The following is a 14,489-nucleotide window of genomic DNA, read 5'->3' as shown; positions in this document are numbered from 1 at the left end:
TAAGTTGCAAATAAGGGAGGAATTTCTGAAATTAATCCAACATTCTCTACGATCAGAATTAATTAATAATCATGTGAACTTGTTAATAACAATTGGTAGCTTACTGTAAAATCATCTCAGCCTGATATAAGTAAGCTGGTGGCCCAAAAGAGATGCCAAACGTCAGAACAAATGTATTAAAAAACATTAGGTTCATTCTGTATTTTTGCAAATTTTAGGTGTATTAGGAATAAGTCATTTTTAGTGTATGTATTATTATTTCCTTATCAAAAGTTTGTTCAAAAATGTTTTGGCTTTTGGAATAAATACAGTAAATTGCAATAACAGCGAAATGCAAGAAATTATTATGCAAATGCCTTTTGAAATCAAAAAAAGTAGCAAAACTTTATTTGGCTGTTTAACTACATCACAACATGTATCACAAACTATACCTATCTAAAAATATGCTTAAAGTATATATTATCAAAATATATCAAGAGCTGTTTGCGGCCCTTGGCGCAATTCCCAATATGGAATGCGACCCTCGAATACCCACGAGTTTGACACCCGTGGACTCTATGCGTTTTGGACGATAATCCATATACTTTGACGGGCCTTATTTTGTCACTGTGACGCTGTATTGACGGAGTCAAGTTGGGTTAGTAAAGACAAATGCAAAAATGGTTATGCAACGCCAACTAGAAGTACTTGACGGCGTTTAGTGAACAAGCCCCCAATTTTATTGTTACTTCATCGCGGCGCTCTATTTTCAACAACGCAGTTTTTTTATTCTAATTTGGAGGTGTTCTTTCTAAACGAGGTATGTATTTATTTTTAAATTTAAATGACATTAAAATGCAGATATTGCAACTTATTCTCAATATTTAACACTGTCAACACTTTGCAATTTTTTCATGCGGAAATTAATTCGAACTTCTATTCAACAAAATACTAGGTAACAAATCGGAAGAAGATTACAAGAAAACGATACTCGAGCATATCGATACGAAGGCCAAAGCGAATCAGTAGTTTACCTCACCTCATACAGTACCTTATCTAGTCAACTGTACGGTACAGTAAAAAAAAACTTCGCGTAGCACGAAAGATGGCGCAGAGTCGCTATAAATATTATTTTATCAATTTTGAAAAAGTCAGCACACAAAATTTTAAAGTGAAAAACGAATCACTTAGAGCCCACAAGAAGTTTTAAAAGAAATCAAAGTAATAGAGAGAAATACAAGCTGTAACAACAGTAAATTTCAAATTGGCAACTGGTCCATTAGTTATTGAGAAGAGGGATTCTTTCATAACGATAACAATGGAAAATACCAACAAGAACAACAAAAACACAATCGAGCAATGCTTGAATATGTATTAACACCAAAACCAAAACCAAATATTCTATTCACAATTTCTGCCAAAATCATATCATGGACAAAGCTGAAACTATTGTAACTTTCTAGTAACGGTACCCGGACTGCCTTCGCGTAACCAGGTCCTCTCCTGTGACAATGATGATTCATGCTTCTTGTGCCAACGTGAATTAAAATTGTAAAGAATTAACAACAATTACTAACAATATACTAACAATCATTTACAGTACTTTATATTTTACATTAACTTACCGCATTAAGTTGGTTCAGTAGTTAGGGAGAAAGGTGATATTTTCATAGAAACAAGAACATGCCAAAAAACTCTAACAATCAAATAATATTAAAAACGATCTATCGGTCTACTTTGCGTCCTACAATATCAAAACGATTCATATGTACTTTGTGTCCAATACGACTTTCCCACAATTCAAGACAAGACGAATAGTGATATTGAAATATTAGAGATATCAATTTATTCAGACAAAAATGAAAATTTATTGAAACTGGATTTCATTTACGTTTATTTACTTCTATTTCATTTTTATCAAATTATGTTCTATAAAACGTGCTATATATATGTTGGTATATATCTGCATCAAATATAAAATGCATTTGTAAAATCTTGTAATATAATTTTCTCACATACACTGTAGCAGGTTCCATTCATTAGATACGAGAGAGATAAGACGGTATATTTTTTAGTTATAACCAGTAGTGCGATTCAGCCGGTTCGCACCGGTTCTATAGAACCTTCTCACGGAATTTTATGAGATCAGCGAACCGGTTAGCATTACATGACATTTTGTAACAGAACCGCCTGAAAATCCGATATTTGTATGATGGAACTGGCTGACAAAAAATTTGAATCCCAGCACTGGTTATAACTGTTAAAAAGTCTGGAGTGTAACGTTTGAGACCAAAACCATATTGTTCATCAGTCACAAGACTATGCAATTATAGCTGGTCAGTAATGTCAGTGTTGATAGGTAATTTCAATATTTTGCGTACGTTAAAAAAAGATAAGTGGGTCGATATTTACCAGGATCCGTCGATTAACCCCGATCTAAAGCGCGAACAACGGTAGCAGTCTGGAAAAGAGGATTCATCTCTCAGGGCCATCATTTAAAACCAATGCAGGTATATCTTCTTGGCCGGGAACAGTTGACGATCTAAGACTAGCCCTTGCGCGAGAAACTATGCCAAGTGGTAATAAACTTTATTCAAATTAATTTTGGAACGTTAAAATATTCAAAAAATTATACTGGTTGAGTTCTAGATTTGCAATGTGAAAAATACCAAGTAGCAGAATGATATCGTCGGTGAGTATGAACTGTTCAATACCAGTAATCAGTCAAAACCCAATACCTGAGATGCAGGATCCGACTGGTGAATGCTATGAATTTGGATTTTACGGGAAGCTATAAAACATTTGCATATGTTTAAGAGAACGTCGAGAAGATAAAGGTTGATTGAGATACGCTACAGTGGAGGTCGGCGATCTAACTCCCGCGGGCCGGATCCGGCATGCATACGTTTGTCATGCATCTCCAGAAAAATTATTCCACTATCATCGTAGGATGAACAGAATAACACTGTAAAGTATTCCATACAAACTTTTTCGATGCTGAATTAGATTCAGGTCTATATATTGGATGTTGGATACCAGGTGGACCTATGAGTTGGTAAATTGTTGTTTTTAGTATCCTTCTTGTTGTGAAAAATCACTTTCGTTTGAACTATTGGACCTTTTGCTTTGAATTGCTTTCTTTCAGTGGTTAAAGATTTTGTTTCTGCTGAAATGCTGGTATTTTTATTTATTCCAAAAATTCTGCTGGCTCTACAAAAATTTCGTTTTTTACTCTGAAATTTTGTGCGATGACATCATAAAAATTAAAAATTGCGTAACGTGTGGCAGTTCCGCGATCGCATTTCCGCGATCTGATGGTCAGCGAAGTCGGAACTTTTTTGATAAGAAAGCCCTTATGCTTTTTACAACATGAAAATATCTGCTACTTGGGAAAATCTGTTTGAGAATGATGGCCCGTAAAAATATCAATTTTTTTTTATAAAAATATCTTTTAATGTTACTTTGCCCATTTCATTGTTTATTATTAAAAGCGTTCTTGTGATACAATTGCAGGTCTGATAAGAATGTTATCGTAGGTAATTTATCACTCTATGCAGTATTATTATCAAATCAAATATGCTTAACATTATTACAAATCAATATGAAATGCATGAAGGTCAAGTATGTTACCTTTTCCAATTTCAATTCAGTAATATGATGCCGAAGGTCAGACTATTTAAAGATTGAGAAAACCGATAAATGACAATGCTTTTTATAATATCGATACATTCATACGGAATATTAACAAATAAAAGCATGAAGCAACATCTCAAGGAGCGGTAGCCGTAGTCGCAAGCAATAAAACATGATCAATCTTTCTTGTTGGCTGAGTTTTTCAATCGACAGCAACCATTCAGCATCCCTTCATATACATTGCTATATTGCTAAAATCAGAACACAATATTTTGGCGTTTAGACAATGAAGTAATATCGTGGAACCTCGAACAATCGCGACATTTAATATAGTATACTTTTCATGAACTTCATATCAATATACTTCAATGAAACTACAATGATAGCTTAATTAAACCTTGTTGTTGTAACGACGACGTTGGGCACTAAAGTATACCCACGCATGTCGAATAATGAAAATATAGTGGTCACAGTACAGTATTGGGGTCATTTTGTCACGATTTTTATCTGTTGAGATGACATGAAATTTTAATATATAATACTCCATAATGTGATTTGCCGACTGTTTCAATATTGCATAATTCAAACATAATTATATTTGAGATTTTAAACGCGATTAACACGATAAAGCACGAACGTGTAATTTTGCGTCATACTCGGTTAGATTACAGTAAAGTTCATGTGTTTTGACAGAAACATAGTATACATTTGAAGACTATTTTAAGAGAACAGCAAAATAAATTCCAGGTATTAAATTTGGTAAATTTTTAAACTTAATGAAATTTGTTCAATTTAAAGTATGAACAAAGGGAATTTGAACTCGAGTGCTCTCGATTTTTGAATGCTTCAGGGTCAATTGTGATATTTTATTTAAAAGTTATTTTGCTTCATTTATGCTGCACAAGTACAAATAAAAAGGTTTGAACCTCTAGATTGTTTATTGCACTATTTATCCCGGAATATTTATTAAACAGTAGCGCGAAAACCACTCTGTGTTGTGAAAATTTATGTTTCCAAATATCTCGTCAAATTTTAAACGCGATTAGCAAGAAAAGGCGCAAATGTGTTACATGACACAAAGTTTTGATAAGATTGTAACTTCGAAAAAAATGAGAATTTTTATAACGATCAGTTGAGTTTAAAACTATATAACTGTATGGGCTTCCAAGTTTACAAATGCTGCTCAATTTAATCGCAGAACACGCCCAATTTTCTTGCGGCTTTTCATTGTGAGTCATTCATTTTTATCTTACTCAAAGCAATTTCATTTAAGATTTATGTATGTTAATAATTAGAATGGAAAACACACTGCAACTTTACCGTCACATTATATTATTTGAAAAAAGCAAATCACTCTAAAATGCATCAGACAAAAATTTGTCAATTGTGGCGCTTCGATAGCGAGTCACATAGACTGTGTATGTTTTTTGGAAATAGCGAAATGTATAAAATAATTATTATAATTCAACAGCCACTGGATTCTAGTAATTTGCGTAACAAGTGATCCCTCAAAGACACTTTGCTCACAGTACCACAGTCAGGATAACAGAATACAGTAAGTAGATCTAACCATTGCTAACCTTTGTCAATATTGTGTTTTGCCAAATGTTTCTATATTGTCTAATTTAAATATAATGAGTTTTGCATCAGAAATTGATTGAGGAACCTTGTTGATCGGTAAATGGGTCGTAATCCCCATTTTTTGAAGAAGCTAATTTAAGGACCTACTTTTCACAGGCATTGAAAAGCAAAATAGAATTTATTAACAATATTTTACAACAAGTTACGGCTAAGAATTTACCGACGGCTATCGCTAACTGGTAGAAACGATGAATGTGAAAAAAAATTTCCTGGCCTCTCTGCTTCATGTTTTTCAATTCCTAATTTTGCATGAAGCGTGTCAACACCGTTTTTATAAATTTAGAAAAATCGAACCAGATAAGTAAAACAGTTAAATAATGTATTTTATGGAAAGTTTTCGAGATATTGGGAAGAAATATTATTTTGACTACGTAGAAATTAGTGATGTACCGATGCATCGGTATCGGGTATCGGGATCGGCAATATCGGTCAAATTTCGGTATCGGTATCTGCTATGCCGCTATATGAAGACCAATATTTCTGATATATTTACCTTTTTGCTATGATCCAGTAAAATAGTAAGATAAAAAACATCGTCGACGTATTATAGGTATTTCTTGTGGGCGCTGATTGAAATCCTTTGATTTCGGCTGTAATTTATTGTCGCGACGCATGATTAAGGTAAAACACAGAAAATATGTGGAATATTTTTAATTAAAACGTGGACGGCGGCGCTATGAGATGTGGGCGATATTCTCATATACACGAAAAACGATATTCGAAGGTCGCGATACTAATATTAAATTCAAATTGGACATCCCTGTCTATGAATTTTCTGATTGAACACCGAGATTACTAGCACAATGCATCTGGATCAATTACCGGATCAGAATCCAAAACATCAATTTCATTATGTATTATATCCATTTTTCAATCTGAAACAATGCGTAGTATGAATATTGCTCAGAGACTATCGTTTTAAATTTAACCCTTCTGCTACGCACACTAGAGGTAATAAATATATAGTATCGGAATATCGACAATATCGGCATTTTTGTAACATCGATATATCCGTATTGGCGTTTCAGTTGGTACTGAATCGGTATCGGCGACAAAGTGGTATCGGTACATCTCTAGTAGGAATGCCATTATTGCCGATATATTCATGTGTTTAGTATCAGTGTTTTAACCCAAAGCTGAGCTACGTAAATACTCAACCCTGAGTATTCAAGAGATTACCAATTTGCGAAGCTTTTAAATGCTGTTTAATACAAAAGTAACACGAACACGATCTAAAATTGAAAGCATAAAAATGTCAACTATCAGCTTCACAAATATCGCATCCCGGGGTCAGTAATGATAATATTGTTCGCTTAAAATTGAGACAGTAATTTACAAACTGTTATACAAATCTTACACAGAAGATAAAAATGAGAATAATATTAATTTGTGTTGTGAATGCACTCCTTAATAGCTGTCTCTAACATCTTCGCCGATGTGAACTCTCAATTCTGTCCGAAATATAAAAACCACGATATCTTCCGTTGCGTGAGAATTAATATTTGCCATTGAATAGGAATATGCTTTAATATAATTTAACAACATTAATTGGAATGTCGGCCGCCGAGCAATCGCAGTGACAAAAATTTACTGCAGCCTTCGATTTTGACAAAATTATGAAATAAAAAACGCCGCATTGTTACGGAGTTTTTAGTCTTCTAGTAAAATCCGAAAAAATGACAATACTCATTCGGTGTTTATTGAAATTATTCGAATAAGTCTATTTAAAAATACGATTTTACCCGCCATTAATCACGGCGCATGTAAACAACATTGAATGCTAATAAAAAATCAACTTAATTAACAAGAAATTCTAAGTTATAGTTTCACATTTCATGCATTTGATCGGCGCTACATGCGAGCGTTTTTTTTTTACATATAAATCATCATGACGCTACTGACATCTGCTAGTTATAGTTCTCTCTAAAATTAATTGTTAATGTTTTAATTCTAAATGCGGGTACCTGCTGACTACGGATATATGGTCAATATTTAAAATAGGACTTGCAAAATATTCACTGAACACCATCAGGCAAAGAGAGGCGGGCTACACGTAACTGTGGAATTTCGACCATGCATTTTAGTTTATTAAACGCAATATTACGTCGTCGTTAAAAGCACCTCACCTTTGGTGTAATGTTTTAATTTCCCCGTAACCCCGTAGCGAACTGAATATATCTCCTGCGAATATCAGCAATTTGTTAATTAACAAATCTCAAAAATAATAATTTTGTCGTAGAAGCTTTACAACGGCTCATTATTCAATAGGACATATTACAGTCTAAATGTTCAAAACTATGCAAGTTATAAGCATCATGAAATAATATTAATATTCATAATAATATTAACAAGCAATATTATACCAAGAGCTTTCTAAGGAGAGATACACCAATAAAATATGTTTAAGAATTCTCATTTTTCAGAGATTATTTTATATTTTTTTTATGTTTTCAATCTTATACTTTATATGCTTGATACCAGTGCTTTGGAAACCGATTAGACCGAAAATTAATTTGTGTATAAATTAATTAAATATAAAATAAGCAGTATTTCAAATACAGTGACTAAAATATAAAAAAGTGCAGTATATGTGTTAGAACAGTGATTGAAATCAGAATTACAATCAATAAATGTAAAGGTATAACAGCCAGTCTTACAATAAGGGAATCAGTTATGAGAGAAGTAGATCGTCAGTTTTAAACAAGGCAGATTTATGGGATTGCTGAGAAATAAAATAAGAAAACTGGTGTAGAATTATATCACCAACTTACTACTCGAATTCTTAGTTACTAGAACGTCGGTAAATTGTTTTTTTTTTGGTCCAATACTGTTAACCATTTATTTTCAGATTCTTGTGCGACGTCTCAGGCTGTGAAAATATTTTGTTTTTCATATTGCTTGTGCCATGGTGTATGCCATTCTGGATGAATCTGAAAGTCGTACCGAGGGGGTTTGGAAGGGGAAGCAAACATGGTTGAATAATCCGTTATATGAAAATGCGGTCCTTTCATTGGTATCTGCCTCTTTGGAGCCCTTCGGAATGCTTCGATTAATCTGGTGACCGCGTCGTTTTCTGATGAAACAAAAAAAGCTTGTTTTATTTTCTATTATCTACAAACAAATCTAAGACTACGAATAAATAACAAAGGGTTATAATTTTGCTGCATTATTAAACGTTAAATATTCGTGTAATCTGAACTCAGTAGTTTACAATCATAATATTAGATTTATTACATATAACTTTAAATACATATTATTAACTAATAAATATACATTTAACTTTTTTAGGAAAACGAGACACAATTTTGTCCAGAATTTGTTCGGTGAAAGAGATTGTATGAAATACGTGCGAAAGATGTTTATTTAACTAAAAATCTACAATTCTCGATTGCAACTGTCGTCAACACAATAACGAAATTGTTGACTGTACTGAGTGTACATGCACAAATTTTCTCAATTCCGATTGTAACTTTTAAGGATATATTAGTTGAGTTACCTCATTCGAATCGTTTTGTTTTCTCCGTACTCTGCCAATTCAAGTTAATATACACAAACCTTCTCGTCCTGCAGGTTTCAGCCATCGATTTGAAGAATAAATCCTTTCTGTTTCTTTTTCCTGTTTTCCTGCAATTTGTCGCAAAGAGACAATTTGTTGGCGACGACGTAAACGCCTTCGCTTTTCTTGTTCTCGTGAAAAATCGTTCTGTTTTGTCTTTTGTGCAGCCTCATCGATTACGTGAAGAATTTCTCGCCGATCTGGTAAATATATGGATATTTTATCACATTTATCTGTTTGGTATTGTTTTAAATACCAATTGCTTTTATTAGCAAGAATATTCTTAATTGGGATGGGCGCATATTCTGTATATACTGTATATTCTGAAATAAGTATTATTTCATTCGTCATAATTAGATAGTATAACCAGATAGTTGCAGTCTTTCAAGAATCAAATTATTGATTGGAAACAGTTTTTGGACACATAATTTAAGCAGTCACCGTTTTACTAAATTGGTTTTTGTCTTCATGATATTGTCCAATGTTTTCTATGTCACAGAAAATAGAAAGTTACATTTTTTTCCAAGAAAAATAAATCAATGTCCGCCATTTTAGAATATCACATCATACATGTTTATATTACAACTTATTCTCAGTATGCTTAAACTCACCAACCATAAATATAAAATAAAACCAATAACCTGCCTCGGAAATTTTGAACGAGAATACTTGTAAAGTGTTTATGTCTGGCTTCACACCACAACAAGTCGTTTCAAGATTTTATCAGATATTTTTGTCAGTAACGAACTCAACTGAAAATATTCGACCCAAGTTGAATAAACCTCACTTGACATTTAGCTTGAGATAGCACCATATATTACAGAGAAACAAATTGACTTTTGTTATATACAAATGTTTTTTTTTAACGTATGAAAGTTCCACTTTTTTCCACTCATGATGTCAATTTGAATGACACTGTTCGCCCGTAACTTTGATCAGATCTGATCACTTTGTGTAATCACCTTCTTTGTGTAAATTTGCATATAATAAATTCACCTTAAAAATTAAGTACTTTGAGTTTAGCGTGCTTAGATTTAGCAAATATTAAACATTTCCTTAACTTTCATCACCTCTATCTATAACTCGCAATAAACTGAACGCTTTGATATACTTCTATTTATCGGACCTATGAGTTAAATATGTTTCTTCCATTCATAAAATATGTCACTCATATACTTTATGGTGAATCCCAACTAAATCAATTTAGAATCCGTTTTATAGATATAGTATGATGGACTGAATAGCACAATAAAGTTTAGTATACTAACCTTTGTCATTGCTAAGTTTTATCCACGCCTCGGTTGCTTGCCCAGGAACCTGACCCATAATAGTAGTTATTTTTTCGCGGGCTTTATTTGTTGCGATGGCATCTGCGGTTTGCGGACGTACTGGTCGAGGATGATGACCCATTGCAATAGCAATTTTCTGTCTGTTTTCTTGTATATATCTTTCCAGATTATCTTGTCCATTTCCTAAATTAGATTGCAGAAAATTTGTAATAACGTTCGTTTCAAAACTTGCTCAAAAATTATGACATCATACTATATTATTGTGATGTGTCTCATTTTCAGCTTGATGAAATCGTACGTATGTCACTGATGTCAGTGTAATTAAGTCATTTCCATATTGTAGCATGACAATGTATTAGTATTAACAAAAGGGTGGCTTATATACAAAGCAACTCGTAATAGAATATACACCAAACAAGAACGTGATCATTTTATTTTTTCAAGATGATTTTATATAGTTCATAGAAAAACGTCTACAACATCTGCGTGTTTTATCTTTTCTGCATTATTTTAGCGTATTTATAGAATGGTTCAAATCGCAAAAAGTCAGATTTCAATAACTACTACTCAATATTCGTTGCCGTATGTCTGTATATTGTAAAGTTTGCATCTAGTTCTTCCAACTAATTACTAAAAGATGAATGTGAATACATGTTATAATCTTATACATGAATACGGAATATTGAGAAAAAAATGAACTAACATCGCTGGGCTTGGTCACGTAATCAATCTGTCATGTTGGCGCATCGAAAAATTTTCACAAAATGAATTTGCCTATATTTTTAATAACTTTCTAATTAATAAACAGTTGGAGACTCAGACAAAGGGTCTTCAATGAGTATTTCTTTGTTTCAAGGTTAGCCATTAACGTGCAGCAAGATTCATTGTTCAAAATATGCATGTAATCGCTTTTTTTTATAGTTGAGTTATGTATAGGTCTGAGATAGTCTGAAATTGGTTAGACGAAATGTTACAGAAATATAAATGTGTTAATGTGCATCAAGACTGGTAAATCACTTGTATGATTAATATTTTATATTTTAGACCTTACCGCCATATCGTGGTGTGGCTGCAGCTTCCGGTTTAAAACATCCTTGTATATTTTTGAGCCTAGTGACGAGGAAGACCCTGCAAGAATATTTTACATAAAACATATTGTGTATTTAATCACGAACTTCATTTTAAAATATTTCAATCACATGTCAAGCTAGCTTAAAAAGATAATGATATAAGGCAATATTGATGTTCAAGATGTTGCGAAGATGTTAATCTCACTGTTTTTAGAGTTATGTGTGTATCATATCAAATTCGCTGAAATGAGTTTCATCCGCCTTGATATGTAATAGCCAAAGATCGTCTTACTAATCGTTTTACTGATATAAATCAGTAAATTGAACTTAATTTCAAATTTTCAAGAATATTACACTACAGACAAACTCACAAACTTGAAAAACTAAATTTCCAGGAGGGCCTGATGCCATTCGTTAAAATATTAAGACCATGCGATTTAAACTATATAATGTAACGCAAGCAGAGCGTGAAATTTGACAAAAATGTAAAATACTTAAGCTCAATTAAATCTTATGTTAGATCTTGGCACTATTGATAGCGGAATATTTATATAAATATATAAATAACATAGTTTATATAAGTACGAAAACCACTTCATGTTGCGGAACTTTGAGCTAATAAATGTCACATCAAATCTTATGAGATAAGACAGCAATCTCGACAATTTTCTTTATATATAGTTCAAAAGATATATTTTGTAATTCGGATTACATGATGGTTATAAATTAATTCTCATACAATGTACACAAAGTGGTTTTTCTTAATTTTGTTCCTTATCCATGGTTAAATGCAAACAATTGTTCAATTTATTTGAAACAATTTATCTATAAAAATATGTCAAAATATATACCCTGGAGGATGTGGTTTATTCAGTCTTGTCGGAGAGGAAGGGCGAACAAGTTGGCGTGTTGGCTGATCCAACAACTTTTCTGCGTGCAAACCGCTATAGGTTGTAACAGAATGATCACTACGCTCGATTTCGTCTCTCCAGTCTTTTCTTGCAGTGTCCTTAAATAAATAGAAACCATCATTTCAAGATAAATATTTGCTTTTCTACAAAATTTAATTCTATTTATTCACATCATTCGATTTAAAACATACAATAAACGATGAATATTATTTTGCCAATGCTTAACGTGCCTAAAATGAAGTTACGTAAAATTGCAAAATACAAGAAATAACTTATCACCTACCCTTATTTTCTTGCATTCTTTTGGGTCTAGTGGTCGTAGCATCTCTTTCAATCTTTGCACGTCTGGTGGCGCAGACGCAGCTCTCAGAAATCTCTGATTTCTATCTACTTTACCGACACCCAATCCAGGAAGTGGGTGGGCATATGCCATATCTATTTCTATTTTTTATTAAATAAATTAAAATAAATTCAATAGTTGCCCTGTGATAAAAAAATGGTTACTACAGTTAATAAAGCTTAAACTTAGTATCAACTCTGGTTTAGTCTTGATCCGACATTCCAGTCAAAGATGACAATGCGTTCGCGATTCAAAACCTATTATGGAAATAGGAAATTCTTTTCTTAAATTTGTATTACATCATCTTTATTGAATATTTTATATATTTCTATCTATTTCTCACAATACATTAATTTATACTTCCCGTTCTATGTGAGTACACAAGCTGCTTTGATATTCGTTTATACATGATTCTTGCATAAACCGGCAATATCAAGAGAACCTAATCAAATAGTGAATACGCCTACAACTGTTGTTATGAAACACCAGACAGAGTAGCGCTTATTTTGCCGTAAACATTCCTTCAGATGACCCTGTAAATTTATATAGGCAAGTAAAATAAACAGACGATCTAAGACTGCGCTAAACTTTAATTTATAACTCTCAAAATGTGTTATACCAATGAACAGGTATTCCATACGAAGTATTATAGCTGATTTGTGCCGTTACGCGAGTGTTTGACCCGCGGTTAGCTGAGTAAACAATGGATCTGTATCGTGAAATAGAATCTGCCATTGTAAGCGTCAGCATTATTTAAATGACACTTATTGTGTTTTACTATTGTATTCCTGTCCTTTAATTTAGGCTAGATTTGTTGCTATGTTAACGTCTCGGGGTAAGTGAAGCGTGTCATGGAAGCAAATAGGCTATATTCTCGAATATTTGACTTAAATGCGTCCTGTGCACAAGTGCTATAAACACACAGCAGCACTATGATATTATATGTTCAAAATAAACGTAAAATACTGAGAAAAACAAAAATGATGATGTAATTCTCTTCCAATTGTGTAGAGTTTTTTGCACGGCAACCAAATCAAGAAGGTACCAGTGGCACTTCGGCTTCGCACGCTTTATAATGGTAATTGGTTTATCACATGAAAACCGTGCGATACTATTGAATGGTATATATGGAATGAGATTTAATTTATGTTTTACGAATATTCTGCATTTTAACCAATAAATAATCGAGGCATCAATATTCAGAACTGTGATTTAAAAAAAGGTGACGGTAACGCGCATAGATTCGATCAAAAATATACAATCTATACATATTCTACAGTTACCCATTTTCCGTTCTTTCAAAACAGTTTACTTTTTCAATAGATTAAAATGAAATTATCAAAATGAAAGATAGTTTGACTTTGTAGAAGATAAAATGTGGCGATGAGTGATGCATAAATTTATGTAGTTAGTCAATTACAAATTAATGAGCAGATATCATAATACATTATATATATATAATCCAATTGAAATGATTACAGCACAACATATATGTCTCATCTTATATATGTACTCTCCAGGCCAAGGTGAGTCGAAACAATTCAACACGATTTCAAGTGTATTTAGTTCACTTTTCCGAAAGATGTTCTGGCTGATATTGTCAACGTGTCAAACTAATATCACGCAATCTTATGCTTTTCGAAACCTCTGATTATGTTACTTCACATGGTGTTGTTCGCAAGTTGACAAGCGATAACATCAAAATGAACCAAAGTACATGTTGTTTGAGTATAGAATACGCGTTAGATTCTAGTCTCGGAGATTGGGAAATAGTTATCAACTGTTTGGTAGTAGGTTTCGTAATATCTTTAAAAATATGCAGAAATATGGTCTGAACCACATATATAGCGAATTAGGTTCTGTTAAAAAAGTGTTTGAATTTTGTACAGTTTTTTGTATAGCGGATTTTGCATGAACCCACATACGATTACAAAAAACAAGCTAAAATGGGCGCAATGGATAAACATATCGAGCCTATATCATAAATAGACAATGATACAATACTGCTAGACTCTAGAGCAGTAGTTCCTAACCTTTTTTGCATATTTTACCCTTTCATCAAACAAGATT

At 32.8% G+C, this 14,489-nt stretch overlaps 1 protein-coding gene across 1 annotated transcript; it reads right to left on the bottom strand.

Moving 5' to 3' along the window:
- Positions 1-5,956: 5,956 nt before the first annotated feature.
- LOC120330021 (uncharacterized) lies at positions 5,957-13,211 on the bottom strand. Its single transcript, XM_039396834.2, has 6 exons — positions 12,363-13,211; positions 12,020-12,177; positions 11,150-11,226; positions 10,078-10,281; positions 8,809-9,009; positions 5,957-8,326 (listed from the first exon to the last, which is right to left on the bottom strand). The coding sequence occupies exons 1-6, from the start codon at positions 12,510-12,512 to the stop codon at positions 8,118-8,120; spliced, it is 999 nt and encodes a 332-aa protein (XP_039252768.2). The 5' UTR covers positions 12,513-13,211; the 3' UTR covers positions 5,957-8,117.
- Positions 13,212-14,489: the final 1,278 nt, after the last annotated feature.

This window comes from Styela clava, chromosome 12 (assembly GCF_964204865.1).
Source record: "Styela clava chromosome 12, kaStyClav1.hap1.2, whole genome shotgun sequence".
In the NCBI taxonomy this organism is placed as follows: Eukaryota; Metazoa; Chordata; class Ascidiacea; order Stolidobranchia; family Styelidae; genus Styela; species Styela clava.
This window is presented reverse-complemented; position numbering and strand designations above follow the sequence as displayed.